The sequence below is a fragment of the Merops nubicus genome, unplaced genomic scaffold (assembly GCF_000691845.1).
Source record: "Merops nubicus isolate BGI_N331 unplaced genomic scaffold, ASM69184v1 scaffold47573, whole genome shotgun sequence".
Classification (NCBI taxonomy): Eukaryota; Metazoa; Chordata; class Aves; order Coraciiformes; family Meropidae; genus Merops; species Merops nubicus.
In genome coordinates, this window is record NW_008598023.1 from 41,594 (window position 1) to 62,587 (window position 20,994).

The following is a 20,994-nucleotide window of genomic DNA, read 5'->3' on the forward strand; positions in this document are numbered from 1 at the left end:
CTCAATTTGGTGGTTTACCTCAGCAGTGGACAAAATCTATTGCTTTAGCGAAGGTGAAAAAACTTACTCAAGAGGCTGCAGAGTAATCTGATGAAAGGGAAGATTTCTTTCTGTAGTTACAGGACTGACTCATGCCCTGCTATGTCAGGTGGTTTATTTCTCTGTTTTGGAAGTGTGGGGAACTAGAGAAAGTCTGCAGAGAAACCATCTGGAGACAAAGCATCTCAAGGAGTATTTATATTGTCAGCACTTCTATTAAAATACCATTTAATTCCTTCATGAAACACAAGCCTTCACAAGGTCTGAGGGATGTACACCACCATCGTGATAATTTAAATACCAAAAGACATTCCTAAACAACAAACTTTGTTTTGACCAAGGGTTTAAACCTATATTTGATCCAACACCACATACCTCTCTCTTCTGAGACTTTGGCTCTGCAATATCCTTACATTCTACCGTATCCAGTAACGTTACATTTCACAGACCTTTTAATGAAACTTAAACCTTAGCCTAAACAATCTTATACTGTCCCTTCAACACCCACTAAAATTCTGTTAAGAGTTCATAAAATGACTAGGTAGAAGCACAAGAAACAAAGCCTTCCCATGCCAACTTTTAATGGCAGATGATATAACTACTTCAATATTTTTATGAAGCTCTTGCCATTTTGCCTGCTTAGAGCAGACACAGAAGAAAAATGGCACTGTAGCAAAAAATTCTTCATAACAGTGACAGTCACTTTTCCTGCTACCATCCCTAACCTTAATCCTCTTTACAGAAAGGTTTAATTTGGAAAATCCAATTATCTTGACATCTAGAATTAGCCAAAAATTTAGATATCTTTCTAGTGCCTTATCTTGCAGCTGCAGTGCACGCTCAGCCACTGTCTCATTTACAGTACAGCAGGAATTGATGCTTTTATTGATGATTTTTATTAATGCAATGATATCAGTCAGGGTAAAGCCATTAGCCTCTTCTGTGAACTGCTTCCACTCTTAGGCTGGTAGTTAGAATTATGGGTGCACCACAGTGCAATCTATGTGCTTTTTTCTATATCTTTTCAACCATAAAGAAGGATCTGGCAGTCCAAGTCTGTTGCTGTTGTGATATGAATATCTTCTCACCAGCATGATCCTCTTACATGATTTTTTTCTTTTCTTCTGTGGGGAAAAATAAGTAGAAAGAATGCCAGAGCATATCCTTTTCTCAATATGTTTATGGCATGAATAAATCATGTTTTATACAATAGAAGAGAACTTTCTGCTTATCTGCCGTGTAATGCCTCCCCATTAATGTAGGTCACATCAAATAGCAGCTTATTTAGGTTCTTAAGTTATTAACGTATATAAGTTTCTGCTTATTTTGTTATTTTGTATGCAGTATATTTTGAAAGAGGATTTGCAGAGCACCACAGCGACAGATCCGTGTCTTGTGCTGACTTCTGAAAGGCACAGGCAGAAGTACTGCAGCTGGGTTACCTTAGGCATCAAGATGTGTTTGATGCTCTAATAAGTATCTCTTTCTGTTTTAAGAGAAGGGAAATCCATGCTTTATATCCTTCCAAAGAGATCATTACTCATTAAAGAAAAACCTTGGAACATGTAAAGTATGGAAAAGACCAACCAAGGGTCTTACCCTTTCATCTCAGCACAGGGGTAAATGTGAAGGATTTCAGTGTTTCCTTGCTGTGGTGGAGCAAATCCATGAATGGGTCACAGTTTAAATAGTGGTGGTGTGTGAGTTGTTTGTGTTGTGGTTGGTTGGTTTGTTTGTTTGTTTGTGAAAGGGGATAAATTGTGCTCATCTGAACAGCTTTGGCAGCCTGGGCTCAGAGAGACATCTTAACTCAGATCGGCAGAGTTAAAGGTTGAGCATCGCTGAGTGCTTTACGTGAATGTAGTCAGAACCCACTGGCTGACACCTGGATGCTGCATCCATCCAGTGATTCAGGCAAGTGCTTGAGAGCCAGGGAGTGAACCTGGCAGGGAAATACTCCTGGGATAAAGGTGAAATATTTGCTGTAGGGGATTTTCAGGGCTTTTAGCCCAAAAAGAGAGGAAAAAAAGAACAAGAAAAGGAAACAAAAGTCCAGAAACTAACTGAAGGAGATGGCAGTCCTTCCTAGTACTGAGCTCAACATCTTTGGGGAACTTGACTTAAATGTGAAGAGATAAATCAGACAGCCAGAGGTGGTGACTGATGTGGTTAGCCTGCAAAATGGACAGCACTGTTCAAAGGGGCAAAGAAAAATCATGCCTGAGTCATTGCAATAGCAAACTACTTTATGCGGCTGTATGGCTGCTAATTTAGTAGTAGACAAGTTGACTGTATATAGAGATGTGTCTGAAAAGTGACTTTATCTCTTTTTGTGTGGTGTCCTCTGTAGTTCATAAAGAGCAGATGTGCAGATGGAAAGCCACATAATCAGTAATGATCCTGGGAACAGCACAAACTCCTGTCTGTAGTTTCAGCTCCCTGAAGAGGGGAGATAGTATACAAAGAAAGGGAAGACGATAATGAACCTGTAGCTTCTTAAGGACCTTTGCAACTCCAGGGAACAATAAGGGCCTGAGAACAGCACAAAATGGCCGTTTTTCTACGTTGATTTCTCAGTTTTCTTTTGTAAATCTTAAAGCTCTGCTTTGCAACCCAGTAAAAGTCAGAATGAATTGAAAATTCTACTTCTGAAATAGGCACATTACTTTTGAGCTACCCTGTCGGGTTTTTAAATGGTCTGGAGCTTTGATGGCCAGGCTGTTCCTGTTGAACATCTTTGAGACATGATTTATGGGCCTCTCTTAACAGTTAAAACCCTAATTGGCTTGGTATTTTGCTTCATCCTGGGATTTCAACAACTACAGCAAGGTATGCGTTGCCTATTCATTCAGCTGGTATTAAATCCATCTTCCCTGAAATTAGACACAATTAATCCATCTGTTTTAATAATTGTGACATTTAAACTAATAACTTCTCTTAACATGTAAATATGATTCAAGCAACAATTATTCTACCATGAATGATGTGGTACCAGGAAAAAATAGAAGTAGGTAGAAAATATGTGCTGCTAGATAGTATTAAAGAAGAAAGAACACAAGAAAAATGTTAAATTCCTTGGTTTTGTACATGTAGAATTGCTCCTGGAATGGAAATATCAGCAATAACAACAGCAATAAAAAGCTCCCAAATCAGTATCAACATGATAGAAGCTCTCTGCTATGTTATATTATTTGCCTTCTCAATCCCCTTTTCAATTACTCCATATTTTTACTAGTGTACCTGAGAACAGAATGAAGCTGTTTTTTTTGTAGCTGAGAGTTATGTCTTACAAATAGTGTACTCCAAAGTCAGACTGGTCTGATTCCTAAAGTGGCATAGACAGGAAGAAGCCAAATCTGCCTTGAAAAAAATGTTCATAGTTTCAGTTTAAACACACTGCATTAGCCATGATGCAATGAGAACACAGGAAACCCATGGACTGGTCAGAAACTGTATGGAGATCATCAGGATACCAGTGCAGTGTCTTAAGAATGAAGGAATCTTCCTGCTTATGGGCCAAAATACTTTTGTTTTTCTAATGTGCAGGTGGAGGAAAACCATTACAATCCAATTTTCCACCAGAAAATGAAAAGCTCAGTGCTTCAAGGCAAGTGTTGTCCTTTGAAATGTCCATAGATACAGAAGAGGGAGTAATTATGAAAAATTTATGAAGAAGGGTAAGAGAAATGTTACCTCCTTTCTGACATGAGAAAATTCAAAATTAATTCTTAAAACAGCAAGACGCTCCACAGAACCCTGAGACAATATAGGCTCACACATATTAAACACAACAGTCATTGACTTCAATGGGATTTTCCCCCAGATTTGGTTAAAGAAGGGACTTTCCTGTAGTGAAGTGCGGCACAGCATGATCTGCTACAATAGCCTCCAGAATTAATGAGAAACACATTTTCTCTGCGATATGATGGCCAGGCTGCCCAGAGAGGCTGCCTGTCAGCTCCTATCAGTCATTCTGTTAGGAGGATTCCAAAACATCCCTGCTGTTGCCAGCTTGGAAACCTCACGCTCTGTAGCAGGACACGGGTCAAGTGTGAGCACGAAGGACTGCTGACAGGCCTCGTCACTGGCTGAGACTGCAGAAGAGGTTTTGGCTACCAAGAGCTTTTTCTTTTTAACTTTCTTGCCTTGGATCGTCACCCCGCAAGGTGTGAGATAAAGCTGAGCTCTAAAGGAGCTGACAGTGTTCATGGCTGCACAGTGGGTGTTCAGCCACCTTGCAGGGCTGGGTTATCGTTTGCTTTATTGTGCGATGTGTGTATTGCTCTGTGCTTGCAACAGCCCAGATTTCTGAAATGGAAGCACCTGATGTTCATAATAGCAATGGAAGAGCAAAGCAAATGTCTGAATACCCAAACCCCCACGTCAGCCAACGCGTGTGCTACTAGAGGCTTTCTCTTTGATGTTGAGTTTAGCTGAGAGAAATATCCTCCGAAACACAAGTTCGCGAGCTCTGTGTGCAGCAGTCACAGAGCCAGCATTTTCCATGGGCTAAGAGCAGCTCTGTGATGGCTGCAGTCTTGGCCAAAACACTGGAGTTGAACTGATACTAAAGCTCAAAACCCAGTCTACTCCAGAACAAATTAAAGGTCTCCATTTGAGCTGTAGAAAATACACATTGGCTACGTTATGGAACTAAGGCTTTTAGTACAGATGGTTATGGAAACATAGAGATATGAACCTACAAGCTTTGAAAGACTTCCTGGGGTTCTGTTAGTTCCTGCAGCATATGTGCTGCTGGTGCAATGGCACTAGGTGTAAGACTTTGCCCAGATGGGACTGACGCAGGATATAGGTGTGTTATGGATGCTAGAGCTGAACCTTTAGTCTAAAATAGGTCACGCGCTTTTCACAATGGAATAATAAATCAAATAAAATTTGTAGTGGGATGAATCAAGCCTGAGATGTTTGTAAATTAGGTAATAAAGACACTTTATACTAAGATGCCTGTGCCAGCGTTTGGTGAATCAGGCTGCGACTTCCAAGGTATTTGCAAAGTTTGCATTTGACAGTGTTGAGCATTTTTGACATTGTAGTATTGGTGTGATATATTTTTACTCATGGAATGGAACATCTAGCTTATGTTGCGTAGTTTTTAGCCAGTGGAAATAGTTTACAGAGATGCAAGTAAAAAAAAAGGACAGTTTGGAGAGGGATTCTTTCTATGGGATGAAAGACCTTGTCTATTGTTTGTTTTGCTATTACCATCTGAGAAATTGCATTGCTGACAATAAATATTAGGGACCTTACTTGACTTTAGTAATAAGTAAGTTTAAACTTCATTTTGCTGTTACTACTCTGAGGATATCTACTGTAATACATTTAATAACTTTCATATTATTGTTTATTGTGATGAACTCTAGTTTACTTGCCTATTTTTAACCTAACAGCCAATACACAAATCATCCAGTTCATATTCTGTAGTGGGTTATGAAAAAAAGCACATCCATTTGATTATATGTTAACTTGGAATGTATATCTTTCAATCCATGGGATAATATATCTGAACAGAGAAAGAGGCCAAAATGTACTGAATAATATTATCCTTTGTAAATTATTTTTTCACCTCTCATCAACATTATATCTATATCTCAGAGTGGAATGGAAGGTGGATATTAATATTCAAAACCAACACCAGGGCATTAGATATTACATATGACTGTACAGAAGATCCAGAAATAGATGATTTACTTTAAAGGGGATAATCAAAGAAAGCTAATCAAAAAGCTAATCAAAAAGCTAATCAAAAAGAATATTTAAAGTTGCCTTGATCATGATCCATAGGTACATATACAGGGAGAAGATAACAAGTACTAAAGGATCTTTAAGCTTTCAGAGATGTATGCTGGAACTTTGGACTGGACAAGTAAAATCCCAGTTTGTAAACTGGGAGAGAAACAAGGGACAGACATGCAACAAAACATCTATTAGATGAGTTATGGTAAATACTCTATTATTAAACTGTTTAATTGTGGATTGAATAAATTCCTCAAAATCAGTTTCTGCTTTCATTTTTTGGCATCAATGCAGGGAGCTCAGGTTGTAATTCTGTGCTGGTTTTATGCAGAAAGTCAGATAATTCATCAATAGGAGCCCACCTGACCTTAAAAAATCTGAGAGTACAAACCCTGCCCTGTGCCTGAAGAGGAGGTACGCAGTGACATGGGACAGATAACTGCTGAAGAAGAAGAAGAAATATGCAAAAGTGAATAACGAGAAGGGGAGTGATTTGAGGAGGTTTTAGGAAGAGTTTTGAAGAAAGATGACTTCCGGCAGTTGATGCCAGGGATAGAAAAAGTTCAAAGGAAAATATAAAACCATAATCAGGAGGAAAAAAAAGAAAAGAGATGCAAGATAAAGACTGCTCGGAGCATGAGGAGTAGATCAGGAGAGAGAAAACAGTGATTTAGAAGTAGGATAAATAATAAAGAGCTTTGCAGATGTGAATTAAGAGCCTGAATTTTTTTGCAGTGAAGACGTCAGCTGAAGGATTCGAGCAGTCTGTACAACGTTTTGAAGCCATGAAAGAGGTAGAAGACAGGCTGTGAAGAGGAAAAGCCTTTTCCAGCACTTAAAAGAATCATGAAAAGAAGAAACAAAAGTTGTCAATGACACACTAGAAGATTATATACATGACCCACTGAACAAAGCAAAGAGTGACATATTTAATGTAAAAGTCTTTCTTCACAGAAGTTAAAAACCAAACTGTCCTGTTCACCACCTATTCTCTTCCTCCTCAGAAAATTTGGCTCACAGTTGTGAGCCAGCACTAGCGAGTTCTGAGGCAGAGGAGTAGTTAGCAAGAAAAGCGTGCATCAATAGCTGTTGCTTTGGTTACAAAGGCACGTGAGCATGTAGTCGTGACAAGTTATTTTCAGCTTTACGCCGTGAAATAGAGAGAATATTAAAAAAAAGATTGTTACGTCTCCTTGGTGTCTCTGCAGGGAAAGCCCCAGTGCAGTGTCACATGCTACATCATCCCGCCTAACTGTGGCTGTGTGCTCTAACGACACTGAAGTCACCCCTGATGGTGAGTGCACAGAACTCAGCCGCTTGGGAAGGAAAAGGTTGTTGCTGGTGCTGGGGATATATCTTCCTGAGCAGTATTTCTTAAGTGCTAGCTATTAACTTGAGTGGGGGTGGTACTGGGCACCCAGCTGCCTCTACAGCGTGTGTGTCAGCAACTAGATACCACTGAAGCCTCTGCCTAGCCCACGCCAAGGCCTATGCACAAAAGGCACAAAACTGCAGAGCGATCGCTGTCTCCCAGTGAAAATGAAGCACGGTGGGGGATCGAACAAATGGTTAGATCTCTACTGGCATTTTAAAGCTTCTGCAGACAAAGATGACAGCAACTCAAGTTCAGGAGGAAGGCAGAGGAGAAGTGGGAATGGGGTGCAAACAGTGTGGTGGTGCCTCTTGGTACTGGGGAGGTCTGGGGAGCTCTATGCATGAAGTCTCCATCAGGAAGAGAAATGAGCTGTGAGTTCTGGAGTGTAGCAGAGATGAACCAGTGTCCTACTGCTACCAAAATCCTCTGGCTCTTGTTATCTAGAAGATGGTGGTAATGGCTGGGAGCGATTCAGTAGCCCTACTCTGCTCTGTTTCATTCCCACCTTAGCCCAACCACAGCTTCTGGTTTAGAATCTACGAGGAGGCACCATGATGAATCTTGTCCTTCATGTCACTTTTTTGGCCCTGTTACATAGGAGGACAGTCTGAACCCCTGGGAGAGAGAACAGCTATGACAGCTCCTCCTTTAAAGGTTTATTCTTTGAAGCTTCGTGTCCATGACATCAAGAAGAGGAGTCGATGGATATCAGTGTTAAGAGAGAAAAAGAAAAGACATTCCATTTGAAGAAATGACCCCTTCACAAAACGTGTTTGTGAACTCAAGATTTTAAACGAGTCTGACCCAGTGGGGAAAAAAATCAAACTGTTCTGTACGGAAGAAATTCTCTGCTGGAAAGCATATAAGAAAGTTCACAGACACTGCAAACACTAGCCCAGTGGGTAATTCTCTGAATGAGATGCACTTTGCACTCACAGCAGTACTGAAATTCAGCAGCTCCCAGGACTGAGATTTATTCCATTTTATCAACAAGAATGCAACAAATAATAGTTATTAAAAGGAAGAATTTACCATGTGAGTGAAGATAAAAGACCAAATTCTGATCTTTAGTGCTCTGGCCTAGGTCAGACATATTTTGTATCACTTCACATAAACTACAGATGTTACAGATGTTCTCACAGAATAACTCTTCCCTCCCCCCCCCCCAAAATGGGATCAGAATTGGATTCTGAAGTTTTATCTCAGGGAACATATACTGTTCCTAGTGTCATTAAATTCCTTGTATGGACAAGGAGGACCTGAGAGCCAGGTCCACTCTGGGACACCGCTGGCAGTGATAAGCTCCTGCAGCAATAAACCTCTCCTTGCAAAGGCTCTAGCATCCATTCACCTCCAAATTTGTGTGAGCTCTCCTCAGAGCAGAGAGGGGTACCCTTAAACTTAAATTCATGCTGATGTGGCTGAACAGCCATCTCAGATGATCACTCAAGAGATGAGTCCCATTGAAGTCAATGGTCTAGTCCCCACATAAGTAATCTTTGCAGACTGGGGTCTTACCTAGCCATCCTTCACAGAGTACTTTAGGTTCCTCTGAGACCATTCGTTACAGTAATTTTTTTCCTTCCCTTCCGGTTGAAGAGTTTGGAAAGGTGTCAGAGCATTAGTATCATGCAAATTGCAAAAGGGAAGTGTCACGAAGGTAGGAAGACTTCACAAAAAAGTAGCTTAGGGGACTATCGGGTATCGAGAATTAAATTTTATAGCAGTCCATAAAATTGAAGTATGAGCCAAGGGTTAACAACCTTGAATTTTGCCCTTAAAATTAGTCCAAGAAAATCCACTTCATTATAAATACAGTAGTACTGTACAGAGTCCTGTTGATTGATATGCCCAAGAGCTACCTTTGTCGGCAGTCTTTTAAGCAGTAATCCTTCATTTTGGTCTTAACAGTGAGATAGGCACCTCCTTCCTCGTTGGGCTATCAATTTTTACCTGCCAATACAGTTTGATGAGGTTGCTTGTATGCTGCTCAGTGCCTCCTGTCAGCCAGTACATATAGTCAGCAATCATGGCACTCCTGATGACAAAAGCAGAATAAATGAGTGTACAGGGAGAGAAGGATGTACATAGCAATATTTAAAGCAGGTAATATTAAAAGAGTGCAACATGAGCTTTGTAGCAAAAGATTACCCATAACTCTCAGTCTTTGTCCAACTTAAAGACAAGCATTAGTAAACATTTTTTAGCTATCTAAACTACCTGCAACCAAATGACCCTACATAGTCTTTTTATAGCTTTTCCATATTTTACTCCAAGCAAATATTTAATGACTGCTACACAATATTTTAGTCTGGCTTTATTTTTTTTTTTCTTTGAAGTATTTCTGGGTGAAATTTCTAATATATAAGTACCTGAAGCTTGGCAGTCTGAGAATATAATTTGTCTGTGGCAAACTCAGACATAGTTCACCTTTGATTACACTATACATTAAAAAAAAATCTCCAAACTAAAAGTAATCAGCTACCTTGCTACATGATTGAGTATGCTTTAGTACTCCCACTGTCTGTGACAATCATTGCACTACTCTTTCTAGACTGAGAGATATTAAAAAAAACTATTGTGCAATGGATATTAATGCAGTCTTAACAGACTTTAGAAAATCAGTTTGGTTTTATGGCTGCCTCTCCACACTGCTCTCTGTTTCCTTTCCTCTAGAGATTCCAAATCCAATTAAATGTGACTAGATGTAATTCCAAATTGTCACTTCAGTCAATTAAACATATAATAATCTTGTGTACCTAATTACTAGCACCAAAAGTTTATTTGTTGATGTAGTGCTATCAATGTGTACTTCTCCATGTTCCCCTTATCATTGCCTATATATTAATTGTGCTTTGACATTACTGTAAATTGAATTTGAAATTTCCCCCTAGTTAAAAGTGTCTCACAAACAGTAATCCCAATCCTGTTGTAATACCCTTTCAGAATGTACTTTCCAAGACTGCATTATGTTCTTAATGAGATATAACAAAAAAATACAGGGATTTAACAATAAACATTTCAAACCAGGCCCAGTATCAGGGGGTAACATATTGTTACAAACAGGAACTAAATCTTCCCTTAGTTGTTCTCATATTGCTCCCACTAATTTCACTGGGAGAAAAGCAATTGAGTAGGATCCATGGATTTCTGCATAAAGACTGGATTTAGCCATAAGCTTTATCCAATGCTCATCCAAATCACCACAAAAATCCTCTTGACTGCACTAGAACAAAGAATGGTTTCTAATTGAATATTGTTAGCCCAGCCGGCACAGGGTGAACAAAGGATGAAATCTCTCATTGCTCTGAAAATCATTGGCAAAACTCTCACTGACTCCAAATGGTGCCAGGGTTTAATCCCAGGAATGACATATGGATCCTGTGGATGAAGCGCAGAAGGTGAACAAAGAATCCAGCTTTGCCTTCTTGACCTGGTGATGGATTTGAGGAAAGACTTTCACTGTGTCTTGAGGTGCAAAAGGGAAATAACCACGGGGCACAAAACTGAGGGGAGATATCTGATGAATCTGTCACATTATTCTGTACCTTTAGTCTATTAGAGGTGGTCTACAAAGCTTCCAGCTCCTATGGCAATGGCAATAGCTAGTCCCTAGCAGTGTACGTAAGCAGTTGGTGGCCTCATCAGAAAGAAGGGACTTCCAATAAACATTTAAAGCAATTATCAGGTGCTAAAGCCTCATCTTCTTTGGAGTCAAAGCACATTTGCAAGTGGTCATTTACAACTTGGCGTCTTATAAATATGTTGACCCCAACTTCTGTCATTTCAAAGATTAAAACTGGTGCACCCTTAACCTTGAGCATCACCCCATCACTGCCTGCTGCTGCGGGAGTGCTGCCATGGGTCCATTACAACCAGTCAGTACAGAGGCACCCACAGAGTGATTCACCATCCCTACTGCAGCCCGTGGGCTGGTGAAGTGAGGATCCATCCCACCGGCAGCACAACGTGACATCCAGTCTGTGACCTCCCACTCCTGGGTGGCAGCCAACGCTCTCTTGTCCCAGCGTGGCACTGCTTTCAGAGGTGGAGATGTGCACAGAGCCCCAGACAGGTCTGGAATCAATTCTCAGACAAGGTGCTTCATCTTTCTCTGTTTCTCAGCATCAGCTGGAAAATGCAGACGATCATATTTGACTGATTTACTCATTTGGTGTGCGAGTCCTCCTGATGCAATCTTTTGTTAATTCTCCACAGCGTGCTCAGCACAATGTCACTTTTCTCATGGCAGAGGTCTCCAAGCATTGCTGCACTCCAGACAAATGCCTCTCTTTATTCTTCCTCCTTAATTTGTTCTTATTTAAATAATCATAAGCACTCTTACATTTTCAGCATTCATGTTTCGTTTTTCAAGCTCTGCTTTTATTCCTGCTAGATTTCTCCCATACTGCTGTGCATTACATCAGGAGTGGTGAGGCACATACATAAACCCCCTCCAAGCCTTTCGAGTGCCTCCATCCTAGTTCTACTTCTCAGTTCCTTGGCCATCAGGGAACACGCACAGGTCAGGACCACCGCTTGCTACTGTGACCTCGGTGCTTACGAGGGACTTAAAAAATTCCATTTTCAAAAGAAACACAAGCATTAGGGCTCTATGTGTGTGGCCTGCATCCAACCCTAAATATGCCGAAGTCAGAGAGTTTTGTTTGAAGGTCTCCAAGGCTCAATTCACAGAACCAAAGCAACACATGCAATAGAGGACTATGAATTTCCAGACACATGGACACCAGTGAAATTGTGCTGTCTGAATACGGTTATCAGGCAGGGCACTGGAAAATACTTAGGGACCTAAACATTCAGAAACTAAAGGACTGACTGAGATTTTTAGGCAGGTTAAAAGCCTGGCTCCCACTGAAATACATGAGGGCATAAAACAATGAGCTGAGTTCCTAACTCCCATGGAGTCCCTACCCATGATGCCCATAGAAATCCAAGTAACAAAGACTTTGAGCAAGAGACTGATGAGCCTGTGAGACACTCTGAAATGAGATTTAGGTAAAATATTATTTAAGATTTTCAGCCAATGGCCCAACTCATTAACTTCTTTTTCTCTCTCCTTCACTAGATTAAAAGCCTATTGCATGCATATATCTCAAGACACCATACTTGCTTTTATTTCTTTTTTGATGGCTTCATATTCTAACAGCAGTTCAGCAACGCTGACCAGCCTTCCTTAATGATAGAGCTATATGGAGGTTTTCTTCTTTATTTGCAAGGCCCTTCTTTATTTTAAAATAGAGTTGTGATAATTTTTTACACCGTACAATGCAAAGCTTCCATTTCCTTCAGTGTACTAATGAAGAAGAGAGAAATTTGCTGTCCCCAAACTGAGACAAAAATATAAACAAATGAGGGATGGAATTCAAACTGATATACAACAGGCAATGAAATTTTCCAATTAGCAAATCAGCAAAGTAAAAGAATTACCATGGCCTTGTGAAACATGATCTGGTGGTGAGAAGGAGCTATGAGATGGGAGTGATTCGCTTTGTCAATGAACTGTGAAAAGCTAATAACTAGGCCTTTAAGAAAGAGCTCAGAAAAGACTGATAAGAGGGAAGCTTCCTGCCCAAAAGGCACTGAGAACTGGGGAACTGCCAAAAGAAGCATGAAGTCACAAAAATCTGCAGTAACTGGGGGAAAGGTAAAGGTGGCAGGGGGAGATTGCAACCATCAACTCATACACCACCTCCCCCAGTCATACCACCTCCTCAAAAGCACAAGGGACAGAGGATGTGTGGTGATTTCCAAAGCGCGCGAGGATGTTCGGACCGATCCTACAGGTGAATAACACTGCCTATGTGTTAGAAAGCTGAATAATTAAAAGTTTGGGTATAAATAACTGGTGATACAGGACGTTGGTGTGCTAGCTTTGTGGAAATACCACCTACCACCCATCTTTGTGCAAACGTGAACTGAATAAAATCCCTTTTCTCTGTGTGTGTATTGATGTACAGCACACTGAGTAATGACCATGCTTTTGGGACAAGGAAAATCCCTGACTCTGAAGCTTCCCTTCTTATGTCTGATGAAATTCTTTGGGGAATAGGTAAAGAATTTAGCTAAAATAGACACTCTTACAGGAAACTCTGCAATTCAGATTATTCTCTTTGTATGTATACATTCACCTTTTCTTGTTTGGGTTAGCTCAGTATTACTCAACGCTTCCACACATACTAAATACATGCTGTGTCTATTTAAAAAAAAATTTGAAAATTAGTTTCAGAACCAGCTGTAACCTGCTTTTCTACTTGCACATTGAAAACATTGGTCCAATCTGCAGACTGATAAAATACTCAATACAGATCAACAGGGGAATCTGTAACAGCCAAACTAGTCCTCCATTATGAATTAAAGTCAATTTTATAGGTAAAATTATAGGTGGAATGAAGCATACAAAAGTCTAGAACATACTGTAGGACTAGCATTTTTATTAAAGGTTTATGGGGATAATATATCTCTTGAGAATGAAGCTGAGTTGCTTCACTGTTCACTGAAATTCTATAGATAAAATGAAGTTCTATGGTGAGTACAGTAGGGATGGGAAAGATTAATTCCCCTCCCCAACAGGGGTTTGGGAAATACAGAAAGCAGAAGTCCTTGAAAGAAGATATTTCCTGATACATTAACTGATAGTTCCAGAAACTCCCTGCCCTCTTACAGTATCAATGATGTATATTAAATGTGATATGTAATGTTATTAGTTTGGATCAGCTGTTATGTCATGTGGAGATCTTGGACGAGTAATGTTGGCCAGCAACAGACCTTGCTTTGATTTCTGTCTTTAGAGTGACTACCTAAGAGTTCAACTTTAAACCCTCCTGACCACAAGGAATATAAGGTAAAAAAGAAAAGGAAAATGGCTCATATTTTGACCATGTAATGCATTTTTTCTGGATGAAATATCATGTTTTTTCTTTTTTATATACAGTGGGATTAAAGTCTAATGGTAAAGAACAAACAGACGTGCGTTCTCTTCCTACTTCTGGCATAACTACTTCATTGATATCCAGAGATATCTGCCTCATATTTAAAGAACCATCTGCCAGTTTTGAGTTATTAATTTGGAATACTTAAAACATGCCTGAGTTTTGCATGTGCAACCCATCAAAGAGCTCTGTCTGATAGCAGAAGTGAAGTAGTTCTGATAATGCACCTTCAGCAACACCTTAGGGGATGTTGCAGATAATGTGACATTTCTTTCTTTCAAAACATGAGGTTTAATATTCAAATGTGTGGGCTTTTTTTTTTTTTCTTCCCCCTACTTGCTAGCTGGAGCTGGTATGAACTTCTATAACATAACCAAACCCATCTGGATTAATGTAAACCTGGATCTAAACGTGGCTTGCCATATCTGCTCAATCTGGCCACTTGGTGGTGCAGCATAGTAAGATATTTTTCTATACCTGCAAGCAAGGAGCACACCACAGATCCTAAATTACCTCCCTCAGCCCATCTCCAGATGTGCACAGGACTTGTAATAAAAGAGTCAAAGGTAGCTTTTGCTGCCTGACAGCTGCTGACACTAAGAGCCAACGTGCAGCCAAATATTTCATAGCAGCTATGCAAGTCTGTGACAAGAAAATGGATGCTATGGATATAAGAAATACGCAGAGTTTTCTGGAATGCACCAGAGTGTTAGATTTTCAAAAAAGACTAGAAATTAGCATTGTTGCTAGATACTTGTGTGTTCATTTACCACTGTAAAGATCAGAAAAAATATGAAGGCAAGAGTCAAGGTCAGCTCCTTAACCCTCAACTGCTCCTCTTAAGCTGCACAGAAAGGAAAGAAGCCCTGAAAGGGAGAGGAGGGATTCTCTGCAGGTGGCAGAGCCTCAGGAATAATCACAGCCTATGCACATTAGAGTAACTTTCACTCTATTCAGCCCCAATTGCTGCTAAGATCAGGAAGCTGATAAGTGGCAGAAAATTACCTTTTCTCCTTACTTCAAGTGATCTCACCTGGACCTGCAGTAAGTGGTACTAATAGAAGGCCTCAGCAGCTGCCATGTGATTTTAGTCCTGTGCAGACCTGTTTGGAAAGGGTAAGTCTACATCTCTGGGGTTTTTTTTCAGTTTAATAGGAACTTTAATGTTCCTGTTTTGATCAACTTTGATGCAGACACCTGGGTATTTGAGATCTCTAATACAATAGTACTGACTCTGAGATACAAGGTGCAAAATAAGCTACTGCTCTCTTCCTGGTGACCTTTCTTACTTTATTCTGTGATTAGAATAGGAATGAGATGTTTATAAGCGGAGTACATAGGAGGCAGTCATTTTAATGCAATTATCCTTTTTAAAAAGTGAAAATAAAAACAGTTAATTTTTAAACATCTCCTTGTATCCTAAATAAATGTAAACTCATTACTTGGACATTACAGAGCCAGTTGGAAACCATTAGATGATGAGAGAGAAATGGAACTCCAGACTATTGAGCAGGAATGAAGTTACTGTCAGGATTTACCTATGTTGCTAGTCCCCAAATGAGGCAAAAAGTTCTCTTATCTATGCATAGCACCTTGATGTTGCCAATTCCTGCAGAGGACTGGCTAAAACCTCCCTTTAAACATTTCACCAGTGAGGTTTACATGCAGCGGGAAACTCCTATAAAGCTCTTCCATGCTGCCAAACCCTTTCAGGTTGGTGATGGGGTACTCTGCTGCCTTTGCTGAAGTTTCTGGGTCATTAGCCTGCTGCTAGAAAGCAGAAATAAGTTTCCTGCAAGGAAAATGGCACCCGTATTTGGAATACACATATTACATTTATTATTATCCGTCCCATGGTTGCAAGCAGATAACAACTTTCTGCATTGTATTGAGATTGCTCTGCAGAGATAACAAATGTTTCTCATTTAATGGCAATTGCCATGTAAAAACATAAAAATTGCTTTACAAATGTGAGCTGAGCAAGGCGCAGCAAATCTTCTAAAATGACAGGGGATGCTCAAGAAAGCAGGGCGCTGAGCCCAGGAAGATCTTGGGCTCTCTGTGACCTGGTATGGAATGCACTCTGGTCAAAAGGGATGTGCTGTACAAATCCCAGGAAGTGTGGGAGGCTGGGGGAGTTGAGCTGTTTGGAGAGGGGATGAGATGGTGGGATGAACTTTTTGTAACAGAGATGCCATGAAACTTTCAGACATGTGGTCCGTGCTTGTTGTGGACTCCTAACTGGTGCTTCTTGCTCTGCTCTCTTGCAGCCCTTTGTACCTCCGGCTCCCTGGGCCAGGGACATACTTTGTACTGTCAACATTTGGATTTACTTCTGGCAGGGAGTGTGGATAAACTAGTATTGAAGGCTGCCTCTTGTTTCTGATACCTTGACTGAGATGTGGTTTGACACTTGGACAGTCTCCAGTGGCAAACAGTAACACGTGTGGCACAGAAAAAAATGGCCAGTGATCTTAGACAGAGACTAGCATCAGGTGTTGGTGTCAAATAATGGGCTATGTGGACTTCCTCAGCAGTTGGTCGGAGCTGCCTTCCTCGAGCCGCTGTATGAAGCGTTCCTTTCCCAGTGCCCCTCTGGGGAGGACGGGGCTCACAGACCCAGCAGAAGCTCTCGGGTTTCTTCATGTGCGTAGGGGAAAACAGACCTGGTTTCTTTCCTTGACCTGCACAATATGTCCTCTCTGTGCAATGCCCCTGTGTGATGGGGCAGCCTTGGGGGGGTCAGGAGCTACGTGTGGGGTACCGCCTGGAGCTGGGTGCTCTCAACAACCCATTTTATTTCTTCTTTTTTTTAAATGGAATTGGATTTTGTTTTTTTTTAATCTCAGTTTAGAATAACTGAAAATATGAGGATAGGGAAGGAGTATAAACTTCCCTGTTTTTCCAGGAGAAAACTCATGCAAGATGCCAAGGTAGCACTGATGCAGGTGGGTGCAAGAGACAGTCAGCTGGTGGGTCATTGAGCCGACCTCAATTATTTATGTATCTTTATTTATATATCTTTCCTGAGTAAACTGTATGCTCTGTAAAACAAAACTGGATGTACAAGCTAACCCAAATTATTCACCTAGCTTTATTGCACCACATTTTCAAGTCTGACCTGAAGGGGGCACAGACCTGAACTCTTGCATAGGGCTGAGACTTACTTGCAGACCTCATTTGATTTTCAGCAGATGGGATTATTCAGATGATTATGGTTTTTTTTTTAATAGGAATGTGAGAAAGCTGAGTCAGCCCTAGCACATCTATTAAGATCCTAAAACCTTTTTTCTTCTCAAGGATTGCTTACCCCTGCTCTATGCAGTCAGAGGAACATGAGTTGTTTGTTCTGGCAGAGGGACAGACAGTCTGTTTTCCCCTACACGTATACAACTAATTTCAAGTCACTAGTGTTCTAACTGGTGATAAAAGAGCTATCTTAAGCTTTCCACAGAACACGATGACACTGTTAAATCAGCACAGCATTTTGATTAGCAGAAAGATGAAAGCTATACAGCTTATTGGAAAAAAAAAGGGGGGGGGGGGGGAAGCCTTTCTGTACTTAAAACTCCAGTTTCAAAGCAAGTAAGTGGCCTTATTTTTCTGTAAGTCACAAGTTTTCACCTTACTACTGATTCGAGGCTATTCAGTGTCAGCAATAGCCTGCATTATTTGAGCAAAGAAGAAAAATTGCTTTCATGCCTTATTGCTCGTCTGGTTAGACCTTCTTCTGTGGATGCCTAACAGGCAGCTGCAGGGTCACAGACTGTGGGCTTGGTGGCTTCAAGGACGCACAGGCTCTGATAAACTCTTCCTTCAGGAGCTTTGAGGCTCACCCTTGGGTCCATGTTCCCTTTCTAGTACGCTTGTCCTTGAAAGCAGGGGCTGGTGGTTTGTCTGCTCTGTCTGTAGAGACAGCAGAGACCTCTGAGGTTGTTCTGCAGCTTACACATCCCCTTACACTTAGATGTCCCTTATCTCACCCTTCCCTAAGGCAGCAGTGCTTATATTTCCAGGAACGCTGAGTTGTCCTCAACCTTCTCCTAAAGCATTTTCTTGGTTTTGGGATGCAAGTGAGCTCAGGACCCCTTCCTGAACTTTCTATTTTGGTTATGAAGTGATCTTTCAATGAGCTGTGACCACATGTCCTTTGGCATGATACTCCTAGTAGCTGCTATTTGAGTCTGATCCTAAGCCTAACTGCCTTCTAATGCCTAAAACTTCCTGGTACTTCCAGACTAAATTTCTGTATAATGCATTTATGCCTATTGGTTCAGGGGCCAAGGTGGTCTTTCAGCAGAAATAGGTTTTCTCCCTTCTGAGGTTTAAATGTTTACTGTGTTTGTCAAGAGCAGGCTTCTAACATCAGAAATACCAATAGAGGAGAGAAATATTCACTAGCTGACATCTTCGTGCAAGTGGTTACAGCACTTTGGAATTCATCATTTGCAGATGCTACGACCCCACAGTGGTGTTTCTAGGATTACTTCACAATGCCAAATGGCCTTGGGCTGCACTCTACATGGTGGCATCCTATCACAGTGCTATCCCCAAGGAATCACTATGCAGCTGACAAAATTCTGAAGTGATGCAGATATGGGCATATCAGACTCCTTAAATTAATTCAGATGTCCTTGCATTTAGACTGCTTCATATGCTTATTCTCCTGATACTTGGCTGTACTAGTGAAAAAGACACACAGAGGAGCTCGAGAGAAGCTGAAATTACAGCTGACCCCGCTCAAACTTATGACTTTCTCTGAATTTAAGAATTTGGTCTGGCATGTCCTCTGAGACAAAATCTCAGGGGATCTCGGCTTGATAGGTAGGCCAAGTTCAATGTGGTTACCCGTGCTGCTTGTGCCAAGCAGAACTGTTCACAACCAGCCACTCCTGCTCACATACCCGCACAGGGGTCTGGCTGTATATAATGGACTATGCACTAACTTAAAAATAAACGAGAGGGTGGGAAAGCAAGGGATATATAGAAGCAGAAAATGGAATGACCTTGTTATCATGCAAAAAAAACCAAAACAAAACAGAAAAAAACCAGGCACAAATAAATGGCAGCTTATGCTAAGGAAAACCAAGTTTGCGTTTCCAGATACTGCCAGTGAACATATGTATCCCATGAACGTCTGTAATGAGCTAAGTACATTCTGCAACATTAGTGGGGTTCGACCAAGACCATGTGACTCCAGTGAGATGACAGAAGTAGTGCTAAGCTTAGTTGAACACAATCAGCAGAAGCAGCTCTGCACAGTTGCTATAACACTATGTTAAACTAGGCTAAACTCTGAATACTGCTATAGTCACTGCTTTTGGATCTGCTCTGGATTCAGTCTGTCAGAGTGTTCCCCTCCTTTGCAAAACACATAATATCATTTAAAATCATCTAGTTTCCTGAGAGCTAGTCAATGTGGGGAAAAAAGACTGACACAGTTCCCTCTTGCCTGCTGATGTAGTAAACTTACTGATCGCTTATCTGCAGTAACACCAACATTTTATTTTTTTAAATTTATTTTTGGATTCATATTTATGAACACCACCTTGGTTCATACTGTCTTCTCAAATATGGGCATTTATATGTATTGCTTCTCAGGAAAGATCAGTTTCTGAAAGTGTATTTTTAAGACCTTTTGGTATTGTTATTTTTAAGCCTTCAACCTGACTTCAAGAGGAAAGCCTGCCTTCCCCCATCAGCACCCCATAAAAATTCCCCTTGTACCAATTCACCTGTTGGGATACTAGTGAATTTTTGGGCTTTGAAAGTATCCTGGGCAAAATTTTCCACCTATCATAAAGCAACATACTCTCCTAATACAGCTCTAAAATATTTGGCTGATGAGTGGACCTCAACTGTCGATGACTCAGTAGATGACAATTTCTCTCTGAATCAACACTCTACCAAGATTTTAGGCAGAAGATCCTGTTATCAGTGAGATATAAAAGGAGATCTGGAAACTATCACAACATTTCATTGTTTTTTCAACAAAATGTTTCACTTTCTTAGTTTGAAACAGCTTTGTTTGGAAAGTCAGCTGTGTTGAAAAAAAATTGAGTGGGTGGGTTTATGGTCAAGTGAAATATTCCTAGTTTATCTGAAATCATATTTCTAAAGTAATATGGAAAAACAGTTTCCTTGCCTTGCAAAACCTATTTCTTCTCCCTGTGCTGTCATGTGAAAGCTAGTGGGGATTACTTTGACATAATCTCAATGTGTGTCCTGCAGAAAAGTGCTTGTCCTGGAGTTTTTGGCTGCAATCCAGCACAGAAAATTGAAGTTCATATTCCCAGATCCTCTCTGCAACTCTGCTTGGGTAAAGTCTTCTTCCACTCCCAGTACAAACTGTTCTGCTGCTATTTTAATAGCTTCAGAGCTCTATCACTAGCACCCATTTTAAACGATGAGCAAAGTGACCCTATCAGCCTCTTGCCTAATTCACATGGACTGTTGTGCCACTAGTTAGCTAATGACTTGTGAAATATTTTGTGATATACGTTGTGGTCTTCAGCCGAACAGTCCTCTAAGTGTTTAATGTTAGTAGGAATGGTGATACACACCAAGCCACCATTGCATTTCCTCATGCATTTATTTCATTTAAGCATGCTAAGTGGTTAAAAACTTCTGCTGCATGTTGAAACTTAAGTTTTGGCAGCATTAATGCAAGCATGCAAGCAGAGTTTCCTCTTGTAGACTTTCTTATTGCCAGCAGTTTCCATTCACACCAGCAGTCTCATCAGCTGCACACAGGCTAAATTTTGCAGCATACCACAGTATGCCCTGAGATCTTGATTTTTTTTTTTTTTCCCCTTCTTTCTTTCTCTTTCCTTTTTTTTAATTTTTTTTTTTTTTTTTTTTTTTTTTTTTTTTTTT

The 20,994-nt window shown here is 40.5% G+C and overlaps 1 protein-coding gene across 1 annotated transcript in view; it reads right to left on the reverse strand.

Moving 5' to 3' along the window:
* SPATA16 (spermatogenesis associated 16) overlaps positions 1–20,994 on the reverse strand; it is a gene marked incomplete at its 5' end in the record, with an annotated part of 64,841 nt that overhangs the window by 31,416 nt on the left and 12,431 nt on the right. The window contains 1 exon segment of the mRNA XM_008936878.1: positions 9,122–9,206. Coding sequence (XP_008935126.1) covers positions 9,122–9,206 — 85 coding nt within the window.